General features: G+C 40.8%; 4 protein-coding genes across 4 annotated transcripts; 3 read left to right on the top strand and 1 right to left on the bottom strand.

The window, feature by feature from the left end:
* Window positions 1-481: 481 nt before the first annotated feature.
* LOC115672764 (cyclin-dependent kinase inhibitor 7-like) lies at window positions 482-2,141 on the top strand. The gene is made up of 4 exons (XM_030594695.2): window positions 482-788; window positions 1,245-1,300; window positions 1,416-1,583; window positions 1,753-2,141. The coding sequence occupies exons 1-4, from the start codon at window positions 525-527 to the stop codon at window positions 1,844-1,846; spliced, it is 582 nt and encodes a 193-aa protein (XP_030450555.2). The 5' UTR covers window positions 482-524; the 3' UTR covers window positions 1,847-2,141.
* A 3,818-nt stretch (window positions 2,142-5,959) lies between these two features.
* LOC115672698 (autophagy-related protein 2) lies at window positions 5,960-18,251 on the top strand. Its single transcript, XM_030594601.2, has 15 exons — window positions 5,960-6,471; window positions 7,085-8,166; window positions 8,597-8,745; window positions 9,081-9,256; window positions 9,371-12,568; window positions 12,654-12,766; window positions 13,918-14,128; window positions 14,537-14,650; window positions 15,218-15,325; window positions 15,419-15,551; window positions 15,995-16,197; window positions 17,250-17,446; window positions 17,538-17,612; window positions 17,687-17,785; window positions 17,980-18,251. The coding sequence occupies exons 1-13, from the start codon at window positions 6,265-6,267 to the stop codon at window positions 17,602-17,604; spliced, it is 5,958 nt and encodes a 1,985-aa protein (XP_030450461.2). The 5' UTR covers window positions 5,960-6,264; the 3' UTR covers window positions 17,605-17,612; window positions 17,687-17,785; window positions 17,980-18,251.
* Window positions 18,252-19,110: 859 nt separating this feature from the next.
* On the bottom strand, window positions 19,111-20,055 carry LOC115672533 (uncharacterized). Its single transcript, XM_030594338.2, has 2 exons — window positions 19,592-20,055; window positions 19,111-19,117 (listed from the first exon to the last, which is right to left on the bottom strand). Exons 1-2 carry the CDS (start codon window positions 20,053-20,055, stop codon window positions 19,111-19,113), a joined length of 471 nt encoding a protein of 156 aa, XP_030450198.2.
* Window positions 20,056-25,032: 4,977 nt separating this feature from the next.
* On the top strand, window positions 25,033-26,693 carry LOC115672701 (protein PLANT CADMIUM RESISTANCE 2-like). Its single transcript, XM_030594608.2, has 4 exons — window positions 25,033-25,399; window positions 25,513-25,584; window positions 25,694-25,903; window positions 26,559-26,693. The coding sequence occupies exons 1-4, from the start codon at window positions 25,195-25,197 to the stop codon at window positions 26,633-26,635; spliced, it is 564 nt and encodes a 187-aa protein (XP_030450468.1). The 5' UTR covers window positions 25,033-25,194; the 3' UTR covers window positions 26,636-26,693.
* The last annotated feature ends 251 nt before the right edge of the window (window positions 26,694-26,944 follow it).

The following is a 26,944-nucleotide window of genomic DNA, read 5'->3' as shown; positions in this document are numbered from 1 at the left end:
TCGAAACACGAGTGGCTACTAATTGATAAGTACCAAGATTTAATTGGATACTTCGATATTTGCATAATCTTTTTTGAGTCTCATTTTACGGAACACTCTAAGTTCGAATTTAGCAAAATTGGCATAGGAGAGCCTCCGTGTCATCCCTTTTAAGTTTAAGCAAACTAATCACTCGAAAACCCAAAGAATTTTTACTTTATCAGCACGATTTAGCTCAAAGAAAGAGATAAAACTTTCTATCGGTTGGACCAATTTTTTTCCACTCCGTTTTCCACCCTATAAATGGGCGACATGTGGAATACGTAAATAAATTTTTTACGGTCGGACGTGGTAATTATCCATCTTTATTACTTACCAGGTTGAATAAATTTCAAATAAAAAACTTGATTAACCAATTGAACCTAGCCGATCAATTGGACGATGGTCATCCACCTCTCGCCTTAATCCTCAAAACCCTGCACGCATCGAGAGCCTTTCTTCCCCACATAACCCAAAATAGCAAAACGAGAGAGAGAGAGAGAGAAATGGCAGATCTTGCGAGAAAGTACGAGAGAATTGCAACGGACTCTGCTCCTCCCACGCCCACCAAAAGTACGTCCAAGCGAACCATGCCGCTCGTCGTCTCCGGAGAACCGCCGGCACCGCCTTCTCCGACTCCCGCCGTCGCGAGCGGCCTCCCTTCCATACCCACCGGCGACCGTCCCTCCTGCTTCCGGTGCGACCACCTCCGCACCGCCGTCAAATCCGGTGAAAACCCGAACAAGAGGAAGAGATTCTTAGCTTCCGAGGTAACTCCGGGACCTTTTGAATTCCGAAAAGGTCGTCCTGTTTTTTTCTCGCCGAGCGATAACGGTGTGGGAGTAGGTTTTCGTTATCGTTCCTCAAAAGGAAAGCAAATGCGTATCTGATCCAAGAGGAAGTACCGTCTCCTTCCTTGAATCACGCGGGATTAGATTTTGTTTCTCGCCCAGAATTTGCGGATTCCGGCCTTCTGTGAGGGAACCTTTGTCATATTTCTCTTAAATCCGCTTCAAAATACGAGGAGAATATAGTTTCCATCAGCGATCTAGCGAACACAATCTCACCGAATAATTTTCGAAACTCCATTTCGTTTCCGGTTCTTCCATCGTCGTGATAGTGAAACTCTGCTTCGCTGGATTGCGTGGCCAGCGAGTGTGATTTTATCTGCGTCCCAACGACTGCACAGACACCGTTTTGAAAAATCTGCGAACATTCCGTTGCAGGCCGAGGATTTGAAAATTGAAACCGAGGACAAGACGTGCAGCGACGGCAACCTCAGGTTTAGATTTTCCACTGTTTCTTTTTTCCCTGTTCTTTTGCTTCCATGGGGGGGTACGAATCTCTTCGATGCGCATGGCCGGAACTGAAATCCTCTCTCGTTCCACACCTCACAGGAGAGAAGCGCCGGCGTCGCTCGATGCCCCCAGAAGACCGGAGACGCAACCGCCGCCGGCTCCGGCAGCCGGCGCGGAGGCGGCGAAGGTGAGGTCGGCGTGCGCGGCCGAGATCGAGGCGTATCTGTCCGCCATGGAGAGGGAACAGCAGAGGCGGTTCGCGGACAAGTGAGTATGCGCAGGATAAGCAGTGCGCATTTTAGCTTTCGAGCGGAGGTTTCATTACTCGAAACGAACTTAACAAACCCCTCTTTATTTTATTCCTTCTTTTTTCTTTTTCTCTCTCTTTTTTTTGTTTTTGGGTGTTTTTTTGGGGCTTCTTCTTCAAATTCGGCAGGTACAATTACGACGTCGTCAATGACGTGCCGCTCGAAGGCCGTTACGAGTGGATTCCCATCAACGTGGGTGCGGTGGAGGAAACGCTGAAGTGACTGGCGGTGATGGTACGGATTAGAGAAGAGGGGGGGGAACTCGCTGCTCGATTGCTTCCTTCGTTGGTAAAAAGATTGTACAGTCTTCTTTAGTGCTTCCCAAGTTGTTCTCGTTTCAGTATAGCGGTAGACCGACACGTACCAAAAACCAAACCAAACCCATGCTTTTGTTACTCACGTCCACACGATTCGTCTTTAGCTCTCTCGCTCTTGGCAGATTTTTCTGGAGATGTACTTCGGGATTCGTCTCTTTCTGCAGTCTCTATCGATACTTGCATTTCTTGCTTTGATCCAATACGTGCTTACGTGCCTTCTCGAGATACCTTTATCTTTTGTTTTTATCTTGGGAATTCGTTGATGGGTACAATTGAAGCGGGCACCGATCGCTAGGAAGGGGGGAATTGGAATGGTGGCCTGGCGTCCTGGATCGGATCGCTTTGGATCTGGTGGCGTTTGGCACGGGTGTGGGGTTGGGGTTGGGGGATGGAATGTTGCTCGTCTTTCGCGAATGAGCTGAGGAGGATTGGGGGTTAGCTTCGAGGTAAGTACAAGTTGTGCGCACCGGTTTGTTGATTTCAATGCCAAGTTTTGGTGAAATTTAGGCGTTCACTGGCCTTCCAGCCGACAGCCTTCCCAATTCCCATTGCTCTTCCATCACCATCCTTCTCTGTCACTGAAATAGAGGTTAGATAAGAAAATGTGCGAATCAAGCGTAAGCGTGGGGGATTTCTTGACTTTTCTTTGACATTTTCGCGTTCCATGTGAATATAAGATTTTGCAATGATATGTTAGGATATGATTTTTGTAACTCGAATTTAACTCGAGAAAAATTATCTACACTGTAATTGGGGAATCTCATTTTCAACTTTCGGAAATTTCTCTTTGGATAAGAGGTAAACACATTGAAAATATTTCTTCTACGCATTTTGTCTTTTTTCGCCCGATTAATTAAATCTTTTCGCATGGAGATAGGAGGCCAGATTCGTCCTGGCATAACTAAAAAGTTCGAAACAGGCGTGCGTCTTTTAAACTCGATAAAGAAAATAATAAAGGCAAAATCTAGGAGATTTTAACGGAGGACACAATCTTTGGCAAGCAAAACAACATAATGAAGATAGTAATGGTAAAAACACACAAATTAGCAAAAAGTTCATGTATGTGCGCAAAGATGGTTATTTCAGCACGTGTAGGTTCTATTCTTATTGGCTAGAAATATGTGCGAGTGGTATCCAATCAAGATGTAATAAGAACCTAAATTCAATTGTGATTGCATTATTTAATATTTATACGAAATCTAAATGTTTGTTCTGTCATTATCCCCCTACCTCATGTTCTATTAGAAAGGCTGTTGATTGCTAAAGTGATGCTGCAATGGAATGACTCTATAGATGGTGCAATTCAAAGTGCACGAAATGGTCTACGTGATAAATAATTAGTTTAGGAGATCATAATATTTTTGGAACAATTATGCTAGACATTTTTTTGTAGCCAGTTTAGTTTGATATTATTATCACGTCGTCCCAAATTTTAATGATCACCGTTTTTCATTGGTGATATACCAATGCAGGCGGGAAAACATCGTCAATATGATTCTGATAAGGAGAGAAACAACCTGAGTTGAGAAAAACAGAAAGAAAAATGCTACGAAGATTATGATAGAGCCAAGAGAGTCCATCAATATCAGTAGCTTTTCAAGTTAATATTGACTAATACTGGGCTTGTCGCGATTGACTTGAGTGGATGGAGATGTCATGTGTCGAGGGTACTAATCTTTTCGTGAACGATAAAAAGAAGGACAATTCAAACCTTTTTTCGGGTAAGTAGAGCTCGGCTGAAAATGCTAATTTGCATTTTACCCCAAATGAAGACTGTTCCATAAGCCCAGCAACAACATAGCATCTCGCTGGCCTTTGATGGCAGAAGAAAAGTTGGCCCAGTATCTCAAGCGAGGCTATCGAAGTTGAAGAGAAGACTCGATGTTGATATGTTTCGAGAAGGAGGCTAGCCGGCCATGGTGACACGAGATCTGTGCGAATTTAAGTTACGTAGAAAATGTTGTTTCCGACAGCGTATGTGGTTGCGATATTAGATTATTCCGGCCATCGTTATCTTGTTCGACTTTGATATTGATCGTCCGCCGGTTATTTTGGACGAGATCGGGAGTCGCGTGACTTGGGTCCCTGGTTCGAACCCCAGCACTTAAAATGGCCGCAAAAATCCGTGACGGAAGAGCTACCCAAAAATTGGAGGTGTTGGTCTTCGATGAGGAGAAGTTGCTCCCGTCAAGAAAAAGGATTAAGGCCCAATTCTAAAGGACGTTTCTTAAATTTCGTCTGTTGTAAGTTTTAATTGTCGATCCACGCTACGAATTAAATATGTAAATATTTGCACTCTACTAACAAAATTACATGCCCGCTTGCAAATGTTAAAAGTATGTAATAATCTGCTTTTAGATTTTGGGGCGATAAAATTGTTAATTCATTGTAAGTTTATTTAATAAATGATTTGTTAGTTTTTTTTTTTTTTCCTTTTTTTTTTAAATTTTTTTTTTTTTTTTAAAGAGCGGGGAACATTTTTTTGACATTGACCCCTAAAAGTTTATAAATCTGCCGGACTCTAATCACGACCAAATGGACTAGTCTTTTAATATATAGAGAAAGAAATGCTTGCATGACCGTATGACAGTGTAATGGTCATACATCAGCTACGAATGTCATGGATGGAAAAGAAAAGATAGAAGTCAAAGGTGGGCCCTCATCTGATTTTGTAGCTGGCATTTCACTATGCTATATACATAGAAACATATGATACGTATATATGTATATATAAAACGTAAAGCAAGAAAGAAACGCAGATTTGTCTATGATCCATTTAAATAACTAATAAATTGTGTCGTGAGCGGTACACCGACCACCAATTGGCTTTTTATATGTGGACTCCCCCTTTCTTGTCCTGTAGGAATCTTCTTGTCAATGCTGCATCCCTGCTCTTAAAGCAAAGCAATGAAGATGCCCCTTTTGACTCATTTGGCGCACGTCTCCCCTCCAAATGCCTTTTTTTTTTTTTTTTTTTTTTTTTTTCACTTTTTTGGAGGAAAATTATAATTTAGTTAGCCGCCAAGATCCCAAAAGAATTGAGTATTCCAATTGGCAAATCCCACGTAAAACTAGACAAAAAGAAGAAATTGAAAATCACGGTCGAAAATAGAATCCTCAATGCGACTCTCGAGGGATAGAATCTATTTGGTCTGTGTCCTAAGACTACCCTTTTTAACGAGGCTCTTGAAATTTAGTCGTGCACCCAATTAATTTATTATATATATCATTTCGATTTAGAGACAATGGACGAAATTATACCACGCCTTTGGCCACTCACTTCCCTTAACAACCTCGCTTTCTTTTCGTGCATAACCCCTTAATCCCACTTGAGAGTTATAGTGTATCTAGTGCATTGAAAATCGGAAAACTTCTTTTTTAAGTACTGGGCCAATTACGCGTGCTAAATAAAAAACTGATCCGCAGGTAGTTTTTAGCAATAAATATTAGAAAAAGCTTTAGCAACAAAATATAACTTAATTTTTATTTTTTTTAGATTGAAAATGGTTAATAAGGGTGTTTCATTCGTTTGGAGGATGATAAATTCGAAAATTACACATCGAATGTCTCGCAAAGAAAAGAAAATGACTAGAGATATAGTTGAAATGGATTGAATCTAAATGTGTCATTCGGATTTCGAGATGTTAAAATAAGAGGATATTCTAGTCCTCCCACCGGAAGAAAAATATCATTAGAAGGGACGAGGGGTGAGAAGGTAGACCGGCCGATGGATCGTTAAATAAGGCGTTGTAGCCTTCTAAAGTGAAAACATCCATTGTTGGTGAGGTAAAGCCGATCAAAACATCAAGGATCTAAGGACTAGGGATACAAATTCGAGAAATTATACATCAAATGGCTCCTAAAGAAAAGAAAACGACTGGGGATATAATTAAAATGGACATGTATTTAAACGTAATCTAATAACGTGTACAAAATCATTGTAAGGGGGGCCCAAACTTCAGGAGTCGGAACCCGACACGGAAACCCATCAACACCCCCAAAAAAATCCATCAAATCAAAACATCGACCAACAGCAGCAACAACAACAGCAACGATAACAAAAATCGATCAAATCGTCTGCTGCCAATTCCATCCATCCCTCTTCGTCCTCGCGCGATTCAAGAAAGCGATCGAGCCGCCACCATCGCTCTCGATTCGCGCTCTGCATGGAGGCCTCTTCTGCTTCTCGTCCTTCCATCGCAGCCTCCTTCGAAACCCTAGCCTTTCGCCCGCGAAGCCCCTGAATCGAGGAGCTTCCCCGTCCGTCCTTCCGGGCGCCGGAATCGAAGGGGGAAGGGGGAAGGGAGGGAAGGTCGAGGGGCGATGATGTTGCCGTGGAAAATAGCGAAATCGGCGGAGGCCATGTTCTCGCAGTGGGCCGTGAAGAGGGTCTGCAAGTTCCTGTTGAAGAAGAAGCTGGGGCAGCTCATCTTGGGGGACATCGATTTGGACCAGCTCGATGTCCAGCTGCGGGAGGGGACGATCCAGCTCAACGATCTCGCTCTCAACGTCGACTATCTTAACAAGAAGGTGCGCCGAGTGTAGTGAATTTTGCTCTTCTTTATATTGATGGAAGGGATGGAAGCTCGGAGACAGCAGGTTCTGTTATGTTTTTTCTGGCTGAAACTGTTGAATTGTGCTCGGCCGAGTCCAATTCTGTATCGATAGCATGAAATTTGTTCCCTTAGAAGTAGAAGTTGAACCCTTTTGTGATCTCAGTAGCTCTTAAGGCCAATTTAATACAGCATCCATTATTCTGAAAACGTTGATATTTAAGGGTTGGGAGTTCTCGGTATGGTGTTGGATTCTTGAGGAAAGTGAAATAATTGGACGGGAATGTTAGTACACTCCGAAGGACAGCTATCTGCAAGTTCCTGGTGGATAATGGCCTCCTACTTGTATTGGTGATTTCTAACGCTTAGATTTTGTTGCTGATAAGAAGCGAGCTACTCGAGCCTTTAGCGTAGATTGATGCATGTTGTTATGGAATGACCTGCATGCCATTACAGGATTGAATTTTTATTTTCTTCTATTGAATGACTAAGTTAGTGCTATAGCTGAACATCGTGAAAGAGTGACATTTTGCATAAGCATCAAGTTAGCTCTCTTGGTAATGCAAGTTCTTATATGTTCTTCTTTCCAGTTTGGTGCAGCATCTTCATTAATGATAAAAGAAGGATCTATTGGCTCTCTATTAGTTAGAATGCCTTGGAAGGGTAAGGGCTGCCAGGTGGAGGTTGACGAATTTGAATTGGTGCTTGCACCTTATGTGGACAACTATACGTCAGATGCAGTTGGTACTCAAAGTTCCTGCCTAGATAATAACCAGAGTGTCTGTCCCAGCCAGAGCAAGCTGGAGAAAGAGATGATGGAGAATGCAGTTACACCTTCTTCAGGAGATGTTCATGAAGGAGTTAAGACAATTGCAAAGATGGTGAAATGGTTGCTTACCAGTTTTAATGTAACCATAAAGAAAGTCATTGTTGCATTTGATCCATATTCGAGTCAAAATGGAGGAGAATATACACATCACAGATCTATGGTTTTTCGAGTTGCAGAATTGGTGTGTGGAACGTGTGTTTCAGAGGATTCTAATTTGATGGGTAACGTAGGCGCTGGGAACTTCCTTGGAATCAGTCGCCTGACGAACTATGTAACATTTCAAGGAGCCATTCTTGAGCTGCTTCACATGGATGATGTTAATAGGCAAACATGCCCTCCAAGTGTATCAGGGACAGATTCTGGTGAATTACTTTCTGGATCACCACCCGTAAGTTCTATGGTGCCATTAATGATTGGTAGGAAAGGAGGATTTTCGGGGACCATAAAGTTAAGTATTCCTTGGAAGAATGGTTCCTTAGACATTAGAAAAGTGGATGCAGATGTTTCTATAGATCCTATAGAGTTGCGGTTTCAACCAAGTACAATCAAATGGCTTTTGTTCTCATGGGGAACATTTGTTAATTTGGGCAAGGAGCGTGAGTGTGGTATGCAGCACAAGTCAGCAAACAATGTTCATTTCAGTTCTGCATCTGGTAGCCCTTCGCCGGCAACTGGATCGTGTGACCCTGCCATTAACAAAGCATCACCACTCCATGGTGGCTTATCTGTTGAGCTTTCTTCCTCTCTGAGGCAGGGAACAGTGTCTGATCTTCACTTACCCAATGTGATCTCCGATTGGGTTCCTTTTGTTGCGGATAAGGCAGAAGATGATTTTGGGGCAAGGTTGGACATTTTTCCTTGTTGTGTTATTTATTTTGTGCTTATGGCCTGCTGGGGTGGATTAAATGCGGCAATTCTTTGTGTTTCTAAAGTTGGCGATCTTGTTTCTAACACATGCTTTTGAAACAACATACCTCTCCTGGGGAAAAACATGCTCGATGGGAGCAATACGCTACTTGGAAATTCCTGTGAAGGGACATATAACTCCATCTTTTGGCCAATGAAGCAAATGGCGGAGACTTATTAACTAAATTATTTGTCCTTTAAATTTCACAACTTTACTTGGTTTCAGCATCTCGCTTCTCTCAATTCGGAATGCCAACACGTTTGGCATCCTCATTTTTCTTTTAAAAGTCTTAACAGTGAGAAATAGTTTCATGATAATTTGAATCACTTTAATGTGCCTTTTGTGTCCTCTTTGGCTCTTGCACAGTGTGGATCAATTTTTTGAGTGCTTCGATGAAATGAGAAATTCTCAGTCAGCCCTAGGTGGGAGTGGGATGTGGAACTGGACATGTTCTGTTTTCAGCGCAATAACTGCGGCCTCCAATTTGGCTTCGGGGTCGTTGCTTATACCTTCTGGTATGTATGCTTTGAGCTATAGCTATTGTATGTATCTTTTTGATTGCTTTATGTTGGACGGGTGACTCTAAGAAAATAGCTTACGTTAAATGAAAGTAGACTGCTTTACCGTCAAGTTAGCGGTAAACCTTTGCCATTAGGAAACAGTGAAAAGGTTCTTCTGCCTATATAGAGTGGATGTAGCATTTGTGGTGCGATTGAATCTTCTCATTACTTTTTTTCAATGACAGTAAACGAGATATTTCTTGCTCAGAAGATATGCCTGAGAATGGACGACAATCTTATAGAGCAAATGCCTGACAAAGTTCCAATTTTGATTGTCAAATTATGTGCAGAACAGCAGCATGTAGAAACTAATCTCAGAGCGTCCATTGCTGGAATGTCTCTTATGTTCTCTCTCCATGATGAAGACGAGGGGAATTTTCCGGAGTTGAATGATGATCAAGAAAACGTTGGCTTTGACTATCATTGTCTAGGTGCAGAATGCAGGGATATATCTTTAATGGTGCAGGTAAGAATGAGGATTCTTGAAATTGTACGCCTTCCTCTTTCAGATTCTAGACTATGCGCTGTTTATTCTGCCTAATCCCACTAGACTAATTTAAAATATTTGAAAGATTAACAGATATGTCCTCGAGAATTGAAGTTTGAAGGAACAGTGAAACATATTGAGGTGAATGAATATGTAAGTCATCGTGAAAATGGCATGTTCTTTGGTGACGAGAGAATTAACTATGGGAAATGTGGCCAAAGCGCTTGTATTCGGCGGCTGCAAGCAGAAGTTCTAGGCACTCTTCCTCCACGTGCCTCTTATATGGATGTTTCTGAAAATGATCTGGTTGGGGAATCTGCTCCAAAAGTTCCATTTGCAAAGCGGAATGATGTGATCAGGATAATGCTGCTTAGAACTTCGGGACTTGTTCGTTTCCAATTATCCAGTAATTCTTCCCTGTCTGATGGCAGCTCGAGAGGGCCAATGTCATTCTCATTATCACTACCACCGTTTGTTTTTTGGGTTAACTTCTGGCTTATCGTCAAGCTGCTGGCTTTTGTGAAGGAAATGGAGAAGTTTCTTGAAGTAAATGAATTCTCGAATAACTTTCAATCCGAATTTAAGCACGTATATCCTGAGGGTTTGAGCAGAGGGCCTAGAACTTGTATTACAACCACATCTTCGAGAGAGAGACTACAGGGTGTCCTATCGGTCTCTGATGCGAGAGTTATTCTCTGCTTTCCTTTTGATAACAGAGATGATATAGCGAGCTATTTTGATTGGGATCAGTTTATTGCTCTGGACTTTTATACTCCTTTTTCTACCAGAGAAGGGAAGGGTGATAGTTTGAATTGCAATTCAAATTCCAAGAAGAGGTTTTCTTCAATGGCGACAGCTTCTGTGCATTTGAATGCCTGTAACCTTGACATGTATCTAGTCAGTACTGCATGTGAGGAGGTTGATGATGGGGGTAAGTCCTGCCGCACTGCTAAAGGGTGTAAATTTTCTTCTGTGAAGATTCTGTCTGTTGCCAACTACACACCTTCGTCCATGCTCAGTATGATTTGGCAGGAGGGTCCGGTTACTGGTGCTTGGGTTGCCGAGAGAGCAAAGTCTTTTGCTGTTTCAGAGGAGAGGAGCAGAAATAAGTTCATGGGAAAAGGATATGAGTTTGCCTCCGTAACAACTTTGAGAGATTCTGGTGATACTGCTTCTGAAATACGTCAAGAGATAATTATGAGCTCAAGTTTCCTTATGCACTTGCATTTATCCTCTGCTGTAGTTACTCTTCGGAGGTGTGAATATGAAGTCTTCAACTGTCTTTTAAGTCAAGTGATAAAAGGATTTACTAGAGTGGCTTTTGAGGATGTTGATTCTTTGAAAAAAACTTCTGTAGGTCAGACGTCAATATATATGGAGTGTGATTCTGTAGAGATTGTTATTCACCCTGATAAGATTGACAGCATCAAAAGCTCGATACAGAATGAACTTCCTGGGTCATGGTTTCGGCACAAATTGAGAATTAAAAAGTTTGAATTACTGAATGTCTCGGATATCGGCAGTATTAATGGTGCCAATTTTTTTTGGCTGGCTCATGGCGAAGGCAAGTTGTGGGGTTCAATTACTGTCGTACCTGATGAAGAGTTTGTTTTGATCTCATGTTGCAATTCAACAATGAAACGGGGTGATGGGGGAGGTTCCAATGCTTTATCCACTGGATTAGCTGGTTCTGACTTTGTCTACATGTGGGATCCAGTGAATTTCCATGGATTTTTGTCCATCACTGTCAGATGTGGCACTTTTGTTGCCGTAGGTGGTCGATTGGATTGGTTCGATGCAATAGCGTCTTTCTTTACTTTGCCAGCTTCTGAAACTGAAGGCTCTGGTGAATGTTCTTCATTGAAAGGAGAGCTTCCTGGATCTTCTTTTTCTTTAAACTTGGTCGACGTAGGTTTGAGCTATGAACCTTATCTAAAGAACCCGATGGTCACCTCACAAATTGTTGACCTTGGATTCAGTCAGTCAAGTGTCAAGTCATCCTTGGACAGCTGTTATGTTGCCTGTATTATAGCTGCATCTTGCTTCAGTATTTCCAATGCAACTTCCGGAGATTCGATTGACACTGATTACAATATAAGAGTGCAAGATCTTGGGCTTCTCCTTTGCTCAGCATCAGAACTTGAGCTTCTCAGTGGTACTTACAGTGTGCAACATCTTCACAAGATTGGCTACGTTAAAGTTGCTTGGGAGGCACTTGTCCTGGCAAATTTGAGGACTAACTGCAGGAATGGCACTTTGTGGGAGCTAGAATGTTCTAATTCTCACATTGATGTGGAAACCTGTCATGATTCAACTTTGGCTCTGATGCAATTGGTCACACAACTTCAGCAGCTTTTTGCTCCTGATTTGGAAGAATCTCTTGTTCACTTGCAGAGTAGGTGGGATAATGTTCAAAAGGAACAAGAGAGGAATCATTTGAAAGCTGAAGTGAGAACTTCTGTTGGTGATCTTGCCCCATCAACTCCTCAGGTGCACTCTTCAAGTGCAAATGCGAAGAGTCAAGCCTTGGTGACTGGATTGATGGATGAGATACGTGAGGATGCTTTTCTTTCAGATGAGAGTAGAACTTGCCAATTTGATTCTGAATCAAATGAGGAAAGCTTCCTTGGAGAGAAATGTGATTTTGATACTGCAGCTCCTGAAACAATATCTGAAGATCTATTAGTTAGTGGGTCAGTGCCTTTGGTAGGATTGGAAAGCAGTCAGGCCTCATTTATTCAGAACGGTTACTTGCCTGAGTTCATAGAAGGCTATTGTATATCAGACCTACGCCCTCTATCAGAATTATCTACAGGCAGAGATCTTTCGGGGGCAATAGTCAAACACTCAAGTGAAATTGCAGAAAATGTTAATGCTGGAAGAGGCGATGGTGGATGGTATAGAGAAAATTCTTTAAGAATTCGTGAAAACCATATTGCAGACATCTGTGAGGTGTCCAGCATCAAACAGTCAGCAGAAAGCAAACCTTGTAGTCCTAGTTCTGAAGATACTAATAATTCTCGAAAGCTTGTGGGCCAAGTGACTGTCAAGAACACAAATGTCAGATGGAGAATGTTTGCTGGTGCGGACTGGGATAATTCTAAAGTGACCGATGAACATTCTGGAAAAAATTGCCCAAGGGATACGGCAATATGCCTAGAACTTGCTCTATGTGGGATTGAATGTCAGTATGACATCTATCCAGTTGGTGGATTTGGCGTGTCAAAGCTTTCTTTCTCTGTACAGGATGTTAATCTCTATGATAGAAGCAAAGACGCACCACTTAGACTGGTAATTATAGAAGTTTGACTCTTAAAGAACTACTCTGATTCTTTTCTTGTGTGCAATTCTAAATTTTTCACTGTTGAACTTCAAGGTGCTTGGATATTATAACTCAAAAGATCATCCCAGAGAATCATCTTCAAAGGCATTGAAGCTCGATTTGGAAGCTGTGAGACCTGATCCTTTGATACCTCTCGAGGAGTATCGGTAAAGAGGCCTTGAACTCATTTACTTTTAGTTATCACTTATCCTGTGACTGATATATGGTATGCTGATAGGCACATTGGTAAAAGCCTTTGTACACCTCGTTTTATACATGTTTGCAGTTCTGATTTCCACTCGGTCGATCTGCTTGGGATTTAATGAATGATAGTGTCTGTAGATAATTTTGTGCACTTTAATCTTTATGGAGTCCAGCGGTTGCATCCGGACGATTATAATGAGATTGAGTGGTGACATACTCCCTTAACATGTATAATTCAAGATTAACTCTCAACTTCGACGACAACAAACTAGGCCTTATCCATTAAGTGGGGGAGGGCAAATGCTCCACTTTGGACAAATACTTTTCTGGTTTATTTTGGTGGGAGTTTCCTTTTTGTGGCACATAAGCTACATACAGTATAGTATACAGAAGGTTTAGTGATCCATGATGGAACAACTTGGTTGGATTAGTTATGCCGATGATGCCATTACGACTTGGAGTTTGTGGGCTGCATATGCTAGAGATGAGATGACCCCTGTGCAGTCCTGCTATCTGGGAGCCTTGTTCAAAGGAAAGCCCTTTTCTCAACTGCAGTGATGATGTTAGAAGAGTTCTGATGCGAGTTCAGTAGGACTTTTTGTATTGTATAGCTGCCAAAGTTAGACAGTAGCCTACTCATAAGTTGGTTTTAGTCTTTATCGATGTTGGTTTCACTTTGGTTTAGAATGTTGTTCGGCTTTAATAGCACATTGCTTCCCTCACTTGAAGGAAAAGCATGTATTCCTCCTCACTTTGCTGTTCCCGATTTGAAGTCAATCTTTGGAACGGAGGAAATCATCTGTTGCGTATGTGTTCTTTTACATATATTTGGGGCCACTGCAGAGATTCATCAATCATGTGTATGCATATTTTCTTATCAACCAGAGTTAGTGCATGCAGTGTTTGTATTGCGCTCTTGAGTGTTGAGATACGTGTGCATGATGTCTGGGGTTCGAATCTATTTCTGATTCTAAAATTCTTAGGTGGTTCTTTTAGTGTTATGCTGACAATCTGATAAACTGCTTTTTGCTGGTCCTCTTCTACTTCTCCTGCTCAAGTATTATTATAGTACCTACTTAGACTTACCACTTATTAATTGTTCTTGTATTTTTAGGTTGTGCATTGCTCTACTTCCTTTGCTATTACACCTCCATCAGCGCCAGCTTGATTTCCTCATTTCTTTTTTTGGAAATGAGGACCCACCGCAGGACTGGTCTTCAGGTGTTCAAAACAATCTAGGCGGATCAGAAGTGTTGCCGCAAAATGCCCAAAGTGGTTCTATGCGGAATGCAATTGTTGATGAGGCATTGCTTCCATATTTTCAGGTAAATGCATCCTTTCTGCTAAGTTTTCTTATTGTGGCAATTAATGTTGTTAGCTAGAATAACTCCACGTGTTGCTTTTCTGAATGCTGTCCTTAGTCTTTACCTTTTACCTCTGTGGAAGCATTAAATTTACGTCTTTAATTGAGTCTTGATCTAGTCTTGGGTTTGACTATGTACACCCGGGTCCACCATTGGGCTGTTTTTGCAAATAATCCATGGTGGAAGCAGAGATACTTACCATATGACTTGACAAATACAATCACCTATTGAGAAGAAACTGTTCTTCAGTTGTCTGCCTGTATACTGTTTGCATTTTTGTACTTGTTCGCATGGGGAGCTTGCTTTCATTATGTGCACTTTTTCTTTCAAATAGTGAAACTTTTGACTAATACATCACATCCTCAACAGAAATTTGACATAAAGCCTTTCAGTGTTCGGGTTGATTACACTCCACAGCATGTGGATTTAGCAGCACTAGGAGGTGGGAAGTATGTAGAGCTTGTAAACCTGGTTCCCTGGAAGGTAGGTCTTTATCATCTTGACCTCAATGAGATTTTGTCTTTTGAGCTGCTGTCTTGGAATAAAAAGCACTTTTTATACGTCGTGGCTTCTTATTGTGGCATATGGCTAAACTTGTTGATCTGGTACTTTACTGTCTTCATTTTAGCTCAAATGATAATTGTGGTTCTTTTCCTTCGGTGAATGATCTCATAATTGTCCTAATGAAATGTAAGCATCCTTGTCCCCTTTTCAATTGCTCGTCTGGCATTCTCTGCCAAAGTGGTAATGCAAGTACACGTAATCATTCCTCTTTTTCTCTCTTGTGTTTCTTTTAATAGGTAGTTTTCTTTCTTGTGTTATATTTTCTTTGGGTAAAAATTAATTCATAAATATGTGAATCTAACAGTAGGTATGTCTTGTCTATGGATGCCAAAGAGATGTTTCCTTAGTGCTAGTAGTCACAATTTTGATTCTCTGTGATGTCCTGAAATTGGTTATAAGGGATCCTGTCACTATCACATTTGCTTCTGGTGGTGGTGCTTATCTTGCAATTTTTAAGCTCATTCTGCCGTATAATTTGTGCTACAGGGAATTGAGCTACATCTCAAGCCCGTACAAGCTGTTGGTGTGTATGGCTGGAATAATGTTTGTGAAACAATCATAGGGGAATGGTTGGAAGATATATCTCAAAATCAGGTTTTCAATATGATTTTTTCTGCTTGGGATAATATTTTGTTTGTTTTTCTACCTTGCCTATTGATATACTCTTGAACGAATATACATGTGTAGATTCATAAGGTACTACGTGGCCTACCTACCATCCAGTCCTTGATTTCTGTTGGAAGTGCTGCTGCAAAGTTAGTTTCTTGCCCAGTTGAGAATTACAAGAAGGATCATAGAGTACTCAAGGGATTGCAAAGAGGTAAAGCTGCAAACAAAATCTGATCGAAAGCTTTGAGAAATAAGGAGCGCAGTTTTTCCCCCTTCAAATAGACAGAATTTCTGATTAAAATGGACAGGTTTCTAAGTAATAGCTGGAATTCTCTTAGGGAAGGTCGAATACATAAATCTTCTTGTCTTTTTTAGTAATTCTTTTACATGTGACAATCTTATGGTGGAAATATTCCTTATGTAATGCATTTTGGTGGAGCATTTTAATTAAGGATTTTCTTGTTTGGTAGCTTATGGTGTCTCCCTCTTTCTGTTCTTTAGCTAGATGCTTTTCCGCATGTCATGCTAAATATAGTTGTAATTCAAAGACGACATAAGTTCAGCCTCTAACAAAGCTTGTTGTTTTTGTTTCTCTATTTCATATTCTCTAGTCATGTTATTTGCCCAAAAGTCTTACTAATCATCTTCATTCAGGCACAGTAGCATTTCTGAGAAGCATATCTCTTGAAGCTGTGGGGCTAGGGGTACATTTGGCAGCAAGTGCTCACGATATCTTGCTGCAGGCAGAGTATATTCTTGCGAGTATTCCACCTTCTTCTCCGTGGCCTCTGCAAAGTAGAGCAAATGCAAATGTCAGATCTAATCAGCCTAAGGATGTTCAGCATGGAATAAAGCAGGTTTATATTTATTTGATGATTTATGGTACTTTTTTGAATCTTCTGGTTCTGCTTGTACAGAACTAGACTGTCAAACGGATGGGACAGGTCAAGTTTGTCAATAAAAATGGTCCGACCCAAATAGACCCATTTAACCCATTTTGACCCATTTCCATGTAATGCAATTTAATGACCATACCGACCCGACCCATTTTGCTAAAACACTTACATATTTAACTCAATCTAGGAAAACCCATACCCAAACCGAGATAAGAGTGCGGAGTGAGCGAGCGCGAGATTTAGTGAGGGTGAGAGAGATGAGTTGAGTTTAAATAAGTTGTAAACCCATTTATGACCCATTTACGACCCATTTACGACCCATTTAACACCCATATTATGTTTATACCCATTTATGACCCATTTAGTGACTATAATTAACCCATTTACTGATATATGAGTTAAGAAATGGGTTTATGACCCATTTTGACAGGTCTATGCAGAACTACTTAAGTTTCTTACTCAAATTGTTCATTCATATCTACCAGTGAGGATTCATGGTATGCCATGAGTGTACTAGTGATTGCATCACAGTTGATTCTGGTATTTAGATTTCCTTTGATTTGATAGCTTCAGTGCCTCACAACTATGTCCAATCTTCCTTTTGGCTGTGGTCTCATTAGTTGTGTTCAAACAATGGGTTGTGTTGTGAGGCGCCCCATGTTAGTTAATCTTTTCTCTGTTAGTTGATCATGACGCACATTTATTTGACCATCAAAGCATTCATGACTTTGAATAGTAATCTGGTAAAAGTCTTTGGATACTATTGAGTTGCTATTGTAACGAATTGACCTTCTATGTGTTTTTAATATATTGCGAGTCAGAGGGCATGAGACCTTGCCACTTTACTAATTTGATTGGGTATTGCTTGCCATATACAAGTATTCTTATGTCTCTTCATTGGTTTTCTTTTCTCTTTTGGCCCATATATCTATTCAATGATACCTTTGGCAAGATACAAAACACGTGCTTAATTCTTGTTTTATATTAGATTAAAGGATGTGTACTCCATGCAGGCTTATGAATGTATTAGTGACGGATTGGGCAAGTCTGCTTCTGCTCTGGTTCAAACCCCCTTGAAGAAATACCAGCGAGGAGCTGGTGCTGGAGCAGCTATATCGACTGCTTTCCGGGCAGTTCCTGCAGCCACCATAGCTCCGGTGTCTGCTTGTGCGAGTGCTGTACATTATACACTTCTTGGCATCAGAAATAGGTTTCTTGAATTGAAGACCCTCCTCATATTAATTCTTTGTTGTATAATGTTATGTTGAGACAATGATTAATGTGTTGTCTTATGTTTTCAGCCTTGATCCAGAGCATAAAAAGGAGTCTATGGAGAAATATATGGGTCCTAATCAGCCGCAAGAATAGATTCAGAAGTGAGTCGGTATCTTTCAGTTGGAATATATTAATATAGCAGTTGTGAAATTTCAACTTCTTATTCAACGTGCAGGATTGAAGAACGAAGAAATATTGACAAGTACAGGTTTCCTCACAGGGAGAAAGGGGACTGTGGAAGAGCTGTCCGCTTGTCTAGACCCCATCCCAAACTGTGAGTTGAAACTTCTTTAAATTTTCTCATTGTTCTAGATTTATGCCAGTACTAGGTTCATAGCAGAAAGTTTGTCTTGAATGTGTTTTCCGACTCGGCGTCGGCATTGTACTTTTCCTTCAGTTTTTTTTCTTGGCTATTTTTTTGGTCGGTACTGTACTTCAGCACCTCATGAACAAACTTATTGGTTGCAGGTAACATAGAATGGATTAATGTTAACATTCTTTTTGCTTCCACACTACAAGACGGAGGATCATTCCTTTTTCTGCGATTGTGTACATTTTTATGGCTTAGGAAGTGTAAATATTTTTTGTATCCTAGTTTCACCCACATAGGAGGGCCTTGTAATTGCAATGCCTCGATTTGCATAGTTGTACAGATTCAGTTGCCCATTCTTTCCAAAGCCTTTACATAATGTATGATAGACGGTTTGTCATAATATTGAAATGAAAATTTTCTTGTGCCACATCTGTTTGGTTCCCGTAATTGAGGACTAAAGTTTTATTGTAGTATGTATTGAGCCCCGGAGCATGTCGCTCATTGGAAAGGGTGCGTCTGGAGAATTTCTGTTGATTACTTGAGAAATATGTGGCATGCAGTGATAATGCTTTGGTTTGATGACAGTGCTATGTTTTCTTGCTGCCATAGTGCATGTACGGATGCTTTGTTGGAAGCACTTCCCGTGGGAAAATGTGTTGATTTGCTCAAGATTTGCAGACAGCAATTGCCCAATTCGCGATGTGTTCGATGTACTTCGGGAAAAGGAAAAGGAAGACCAACACTCTGAACTATCATACCCGGCGTCCTAGTCGTTCTAGGAACTATATGTTTTGGGCAACTGTTTTGGTCTTGTCTAAAGAATAATGTCAGTAACGGATTCCGGTTCATCGGGAAGGAAGTCCGATCAGTCATTCTTTACAGAAGTCATTGGTCGTTTTCTTGAGGTTGATTGGGTCAGTTTCCCTCTTTCCACATCTTTTTTTTTTTTTTTGGTCGAAATCTTTCCACATCTACCGGGTGGATTTATCACTATTATGATTAACACTTAATAATCCAGTCACAACAACCAAAAAAAGAGATTCCGAAATGTAGAATTAACGAGTGAAAAATGATGAAGGGTGAATTAATGCTCGAGGAAAAGAATTTCCATTAGATCAAATAAATCAAAAATCAAAAACAGAAGTTAAAAAGTGCTTTCTACATGTTAACCCCGACGTCGGTGTTCCGATAATTCACAAGCAAATCGACAAATGAGGCGTCTAGGGAAATCCTTCTGATGTCTCTCTCTCTTTGTTTTTCTTTCCTCTGCCCCAACTTGTTTTGCATCAGATCCTGCAAGAGCAGATGGTAAATTAGATAACTCATTGTGGACACTGAAGTACGAGGTCAAAACATAAGCACTGGCCATTCATCTCTGTTCTTGAAAAAGGAAGGTTTTCTAGTTCTAGACACAAAATACTGCAAATGCCATGCAACAAGCTGTATTAGCTGTATTATTCATACGAAACAGCTCTCCGAGTTCCTTGTTTTTAAGAGGAAAGCTCAAGTTTCTGGTCTTAGTTGTGTCAACTTATTTGTTCCCAAAGATTAGAGACAACTCGATGAGAATATGTGGAATGAGAGATAATTAGAATGTGTGACTAGAAAAATGAAATGAGATCACCAAAGCCATTTTACTTGGCCCAAAAAATTTTCAAATTGGAATCAGCCTCACGCACTGTTTAAATTGAGAGATTGTTTTCCCTCTTTGATTGCTGCAAACACCTTTTTGAGATCAACTTTTCAGGGAACACTCCCAAAAATTACCTGTTGCTCTTGCTAGTCAAGGCAAATATCGAAGCCTTGTCCTCCACCACTTTCTCTAGGGAACTTTCGCTCCTATCCCCTTTCTTGGATGCAAAGTGACTCCTCTTCAAGCCCCACCTCTCTCTCCACCGGCCCGGAGTACTTGTCAACCTTGGCAATGCATCATTGGAGCTGTCGTCATCCATGAGCAACTCGTCCCGCAGCGTCATCTTCCTCAGGGGGTTGGCCCCATTGCTCTTTAGAGGTAGCAACTTGCCCTTGGAGAAGATCTCATCAGCCGGTATCATGGAGTTGTTGTTCACCGAGAACTCGAAATCTGAAGAGACCGGAGCTTCCTTATATTTTCTGGCTTCATGCCTGATGGGTGGTTGTTGTTGGGTGTCTGCAAAATCATGGGAAAATGAAATCCTTGGGCCCAACATGGTGGAGGGAGCATAGAAACCTTCCTGCTCATTGTTGAACATGTTTAAGCATGCACTCTAGGGGACAAGAAGATTCAAAGATCTAGGGCTAATTGCTAAGTTATTAATGTCTAAATTCCTTGTTAGAATTCACATGCCTATGTTAGACTTATATAGGAGTGAGCTTGTTTTTGGGAGTCTGTCTAGGAGACAGCTCATGTTACTTAGATTTGTCCACATTGTGATTAAAAAGATGAAGGTAATAGCTTGCTCCTTTCCAATACCATATTTTAAATGGACCATGCATTCACTATCTGAACAGCTTTTTCTCCTTTTCCGGATGACTTATAAATTAAACTTTTGACCGTAACTGCATAACATTTACTTCCCTGCCTCTTCAATTGAAACATCCTACTAAAGGGTGAAAAATCTTATGATTATGTCATGTTGGTATTGGCATTCTTAAAAGTATAGATTTAATGTGAAAGCGTCAATTTTAGAAGACGTAATGGATAATCCATCGATTAAATTGTGTTACTCGATGGTTTAATTTTCTCTCCAAATTTAATATAGAGTAACTTAATCATACTAGCTGTCACTCCTCAAGCCAGTATTGAAGTGGTAAAAACCTACTTGCAGTGCAGCGGCAAACCAAGGGGTAGGTTTAAATTACACATGCACCCCTTAAGATAAAATGACTCTACAGAAACATTCTGTATGTTTGCACAATAACACTGATCTCCATCAGAAGTTTTTGAACTTGCTGCAAATATAAAAATTCCACAGCATAGCTGCTCTCTGACAGGGTAAAATTGATCTCGAGAACACAAAAGCGTTCACGTATTATATTAGCTGATGTCTAATGTGAATCCAGTAAAGTGATTGCAAAGTCTTTTGGAACTATATTCAATTTCACTTCTCTGTTCCCATATGTTCCGCTTACTTGAGTAAACTGGCTCGAGAGTCGTGCATTGAATGCTAGATTTGCATAAAGAAGAAGGGAACGAAAGAAACAGAAAGATCAGACAAGAGAAAAGGCAAAACCGTGGGTAACAAAGAGAGACAAGGGTTACCTTACACGCTTTCTTGCATTATATATGACCATCCTAGACAATCATTTTCAAAGTACAGACTTATCACTGACTAATTACTGTCCATAAATAGCTGCATCAGGTTCAAAATGCTTATGAATCAAACAGGATATCTACAGATGAACGAAACCACCTAAAAAGCCAACTGATAGAATAATTTTGATACTTTTTCCTTGGATCCTCATCGTTTGCTCTCATGACAGCAAAGACCTGTCCAAGTAGCAAGTCTGTTTTGCTTCTTCCTCTTTGTCCTCACAAATTGCTGGATCACCCCTTCTAAGTCCTCATCTACAAGAATCAAAGGCATTTTCATCAATATGATTTCAGAGGATTTTTATGATAAATCCCATCTTTCCACAAGCTACAATCTCTTTCTTTTGTGCCTTCAATGATTTAAGACAATTAATGCTCTTTCTCATGTCACCATGACATTGTCAAGATACTTATATGCACTAGATACACATGACATCTGCTATACATAAGAAACCTTCCTTCAGGCAGGTCTCACTTATTTTCCAATCGATCAGATCGTTCTTGTTCACCGAATACACATGCACCACCAGCGAGTTCATGCAAGTACCAATCCTTCTAGAGAAGGCCAACTCAGCCTAGGACTCTCCCTACTTCAATCTCCACAACCACAACCCAAACACTAGCCATGAAAGGCACATGCGAACTTGGAGTGGTTCACTTTCAGGACAAGTTTAAAAATCATGAAGTTCCCTGGATTCTTTGCCGACACAACACTGAACATAAAGCCAAAACTAAAACTCCCTTTTGCTTAGAACTTCGAATTGACTAATATTTTTCTTGATCTCTCTACAGAGAACTTAAATTCTAATACAGTTTTTTTTTATACTCCTAATGATCCTCACATGCAGCTTAAAGTTCCCAACAATTTTCAATTGCTCACTCGTGGGACAGGTGGCATGATTCCCAAGTAAGAATTGCTTCAACCTTATTCGGCCAATCTTACAAGGAGCGAAAGGAGCTAAGTTTGACTATAGACACTGTCTCTGTCCTGGTCTCCCATTTGGTGAGCAACACCTCTATTGTTTAATCCTGAACAGCACAAAACAAAATTTCTTAACAAGCTGAAGGCTCGGTTCACAATGTCAGATCAGACGGAAAAACAGTCTTTGAGTTTTACTTAATTAGTCGGGTACTTTGAATGTAGCTTGAGTTCTACATATAGCTCATGAGACTTCAATAGTTTTTTTCTCTCTTTTGCTAATTATATGCGAAGGAAAGTATATTTATGTGGATGGGGTTTTGTCTTTGTGTGGAACCTAGAAGATAAGAATGCCAATTCATTAGTTTCCACGAGCATCATTTATTCAAAATAGGATATTCGTATGGTTATAACACCCTTGACACTTTGAGTGTCAATGAAGATCAATCTGTCATGATGCTTTCCCACGTTGTCCGAGGTTTGTAGGTTTGCCTTTTCCTTGACTATTCTTTTCTTTTCCAAAGTAATATTTGCATGTTCTTCCACGCTTGTGATAACAAATGAAAGCAGATGTTGACGATGTGCTTGATCAAGAAGATGGGTAGAATTTTACTTACCCAGAAATAAAGGAAAAGATAGAGCCGAAGTTATTGAGTTTTGACAGCTCATGAGTCTACAAAAGGAGGGATTCGGTTTACTCAAATTTGATGAAATCGAGTATGGCCCATGATCCATTCACTGATTTCTTTACTGGGCCTTGACAAATAGTAGTTGTTTCTCAAGTGGTTCGCTAGACTTGTTGGCCTAGAAATGGGTTATCTAACTGACATAGCCCAATATCTCAAATTAGAAATTGACTTTGGGGTCAATAAGGGCCTGTTTGGCAACTTGCCAAATAGTAACTGATTCTGTTCTTTTGTTCCCAGAATCAATTTGGGAACAGAAATCCGTTTGTTAAATTTTTTGTGCCCGAGCACAATTTTGCAGAATCAGTTTTGGAACAGAATTAAGAATAAAAAAAAAGTAGCTTTTTGATTCTGGAATAATTTTTTCAGAACTGATTCTTCTTGATTTTTTTCTTTTTTTTGGTTGTTGTTGTTCTTCGGCCCTGCCACCCGCCGGCCGCCGCGAGGGTATTGCGGCCTCACCCGCCTTGGCGAGGGCGAGGCTCGACCTCGACCCGTCGCTAGGGTGGGCGAGGCTCGACCTCACCGTCGCTAAGGTTGGCGAGGTCGGCCTGGCCGCAGATCCGGGCGAGGTCGAGCCTCGCCCGCCAAGGCGAGGCCAACTCGCGCCGTCGCCATCGGCGAGGCCGACGGCGAGGGCCGCGATGCGCGTGCCGAGCCCTGCTGTGGCGGCGCCGCACACGCGGCCACCATGGCCAAGAAAGGAAGGGGAAAGAAAGAAAAAAAAAAAAAAAAATTAAAAAATAAAATTAAAAATTCAAAATATTATTAAAATATTATAAATAAAAAGAAATTTTATGTAGTTACCAAATGCATTTCTATTCTTTTTCTGTTCTAAGAACAGAAATTTTGAGTAGTTACCAAACGTCTTCAAATGCTTAAAAATTGTTTCCGGGCAGAGAATAAAAAAGAATCATTTTTGCCCAGAATCTGATTCTGGGCATAGAATGGTTGCCATGCGCAGCCTAATTGTCCTATGTTTTTGCCCATATTGTAATTTTTCTCTCAATAACTTTTGCAAATAGAGCCCAAACAATAGTCTGAACCATCTATGCTGCTTGCTGCATAACCAATTGACATGCCAATTTGATCTAGTTGGTATAGAGACACCAGCTGATTCCAAAGTTCAAGTTAAGACTAAATGCCAGGAACTGTTCTGTGCTTTTGCCTATAAAACAGGAGATTTCCAAGAGTTCTGCAGCAAAAGAAAGGCACTCAGCTGGCGGCCGGATTCTTGCGGCCTGACCAAACTGCACAGGTTTTATTGTGAGAGTATGGCACAAGTCATTTCAACGTTGATGTGATCATGATCATTGGCTTAGGGCATTTTCTCCACCACTTCTTACCTTGTAGAATCGGGGCACGCTCTTTTTCATTTATTCGCCATAAATGAACTTGTCGATCACTTCATATTGATCTGAAACTACATCTGCCAAAGACGGACAACCAACTCCTAGTCTTAACAATCTGCCTGTTATTTGAAAGTTGGAATGTTGTCATAATCAGGAGTCAAGTCAATGATTAATTGAAAGATGAGAAGGTCCATGAGTCCTTCCAAATAGAAACAAAAAGAACAATTTCGCAGCAGTTTCTTCCTTTTTACTGGTTAGCCAGTTAACCTTGATCTTATCAAGGATGACACTGCTGTTGAATATCCCAGCTGACAGCATTTACATCAGAAATTGAAGACGACCGAACCGAATGAACATCTGGCCATCAAAGTCGATGCTGCAGAAAGATCAAATGATTTGGGTTTTAAAATTACTGATCAAAGACGGTGATCAAGATAAAGAAACAAGATCCAGAATTTACTGACCCATGTAAAGTGCAGTTTATACCTTCCTCCCATATTGGAACGGAGAGTTGGTAGGTTGGTTGACGATATACACCAGAACTGCATAGTTACTCAAAGACAACATCTTGCACTGCACTCAGAAATGACATCACATAATGACGTAATGAATCATTGATTTCTGGTCATGGGTTGACTCAAGAACAGTTTCATTGGTTAGTGAACTCCAAGGTCTTCGCGTTCACATGCTGAACAACCACCTCGTTGGGTCCTGTTCACATCTACACCGAATAAAACAAAAAAGACTCTTTCACTGATGCTAAGCCATTTGATTCCAGACGCCAACTACAGTTCAAGAAAAACACGGCTCCAATGCTTAGACAAGTCCTCCGTCAATGCAGGACAAAATAAAAAATAGGGTGGTTGTAAGATGCAACGCGTTTCCTATGCAAGGCACCTTGACCAAAACTAGTACCACGAGTTTGTTATCTTACACTTCTAATTTAATCTTGGATGCACTAGTTGCTGCTTCCCCCAAGTAGCCTCTTTGGTCCTTGCAATATATTTAAAGACCTTGACTCTTCTCACCCTTCACAAGTTGAGAACTGTGAACTGAGTTTATATGCACGATTATCCTCATTCAGAACTTCAGATCACAGGTTGCATACAAACAAATTCAATATGTATCCGTCACCCGACGAGCCTGCGAAGTACAGTGTACAGGGCCATCCGGGTCATCACCTTCCCAGTTCTGTGTATCAGAACCCGACGATGAGCTCAGTCCAAGCAGATGCTCCTCCATACCCTGCCTCCCAGTTCCGGCCTCATGTGGCCGCTGGCCAATGGTCCACTAATCTTTGCCATTGTTGCGATGATCCTGCAAATTGTAAGCAAGTGTGAAGAATTGTTTTATTGAGTCTAAAGTATTGATTTTCAGGTATATTGACTACTTGATAGTGTATCTTAACATAAATTTCTGTTTTTGCTTTCATGTAATAGGTATTGTCACTTGCTTTTGCCCTTGCATCACATTCGGACAGATTGCTGAGATAGTGGACAGAGGTTCCTCAAGTAAGCCTTGCAATTGATGATGATCTCTCTAACTATTTAGTATTACTTGGACTTATTTTTCTAGGTTTCTAATACTAGATTTTGATGGTTGCTATCGCCTGACTTTTAGCTTGCGCTGCGAAAGGCACGGTGTACGGGCTACTTGCGATGACCGGATTTGCGTGCTTATTCTCATGCTTTTACCGATCAAAACTGAGGGGGCAATATGACTTGGCAGAGGATCCATGTGTGGATTGCTTAGTTCATTTCTTCTGTGAAGCTTGTGCTTTGTGTCAAGAATACAGAGAGCTCAGGAACCGGGGCTATGATATGGGAATCGGTAATTCACTTCCATCCATTACCTTTTGTATTCAGAAGTTTTTCTTAGCCGCAGGGTCTGAAATGTGAATGGGGCAAGCCCTGTCCCCGTCTCGATCATTTTTCCAAATAAAACGCAGCTAGCCCCAGGCTAGGTATTAAGGCTCTGTCCTAGGCCCGGCCTGCCCATTGATCAGGTCTAGTTTCAACCTACAAGACATGTTCGCCACATCTTTTCAGTTCTGTCGGAGCCTCAATCAAAAGTGATCTTGCATCCCTATGCTTAAGCATGGATATCCTTAGGCATGGACAAGGAATTCTTTCTGAAGTTAGGATTGTAACATCCAGCTTCAACGAAATTAAGACTAGGCAATAAGCCTTCTCTGATGTAGACTTCTCACTTGCAGCTCTATGTCATGGACGATGATGCAAGCAGAAAAAAAAAACATGGGTCAACTTGGGCCTTACTCTACGCTTCTTAGTTCCCTCCCACACTTGCCACTAGCATTGTTGCTTCGTATTCTGACGCATAATAGAACAATCAATCTTTTACTCGTATGTCTCATTCATCTTGTTAAAATAAGTGTTTTCCATGTGTTTCTGTATTGACATTCAGTGAAATGTTTGAAATTTTCATAACTTGACTTGCAAATTCTCTTCTTTTTGAGTGGATGAAGGATGGGAAGCCAACATGAATAGAGAGAAGAGAGGTGTTATGGTGCCTCCTGCTATGGGTCAGAGCATGACAAGATGAAAGCTACTTGTCCTGATGAATGTCCAGTTTTATCTTTGAAGAGAAATGAAGAAAGAAAGAAAGAGAAGAAATTCTACAGTAGCCAATGTCTTACTACAGTTGCTGTTGCTGCCTTGTTAGGGGATGTTAAGATTGGTTCCAAAATCATCGTGCACATAGCACCTGCTCTTGGTGCTCTTATACTCTGTCAATTGTCAATCGTCATTTTGTAAATGTGTTTGAGACAAGTGAATCCGGCGAAGAGAAATAATGATCGTAGTTGCATTTTCCTGTGTCATAGTGGGTGAGTTAAATGAAGAACTTGTAGCA

The sequence above is a fragment of the Syzygium oleosum genome, unplaced genomic scaffold (assembly GCF_021117445.2).
Source record: "Syzygium oleosum isolate NSW1041296 unplaced genomic scaffold, Sole_v2.1 Sole_v2.33, whole genome shotgun sequence".
Lineage (NCBI taxonomy): Eukaryota > Viridiplantae > Streptophyta > Magnoliopsida > Myrtales > Myrtaceae > Syzygium > Syzygium oleosum.
This window is presented reverse-complemented; position numbering and strand designations above follow the sequence as displayed.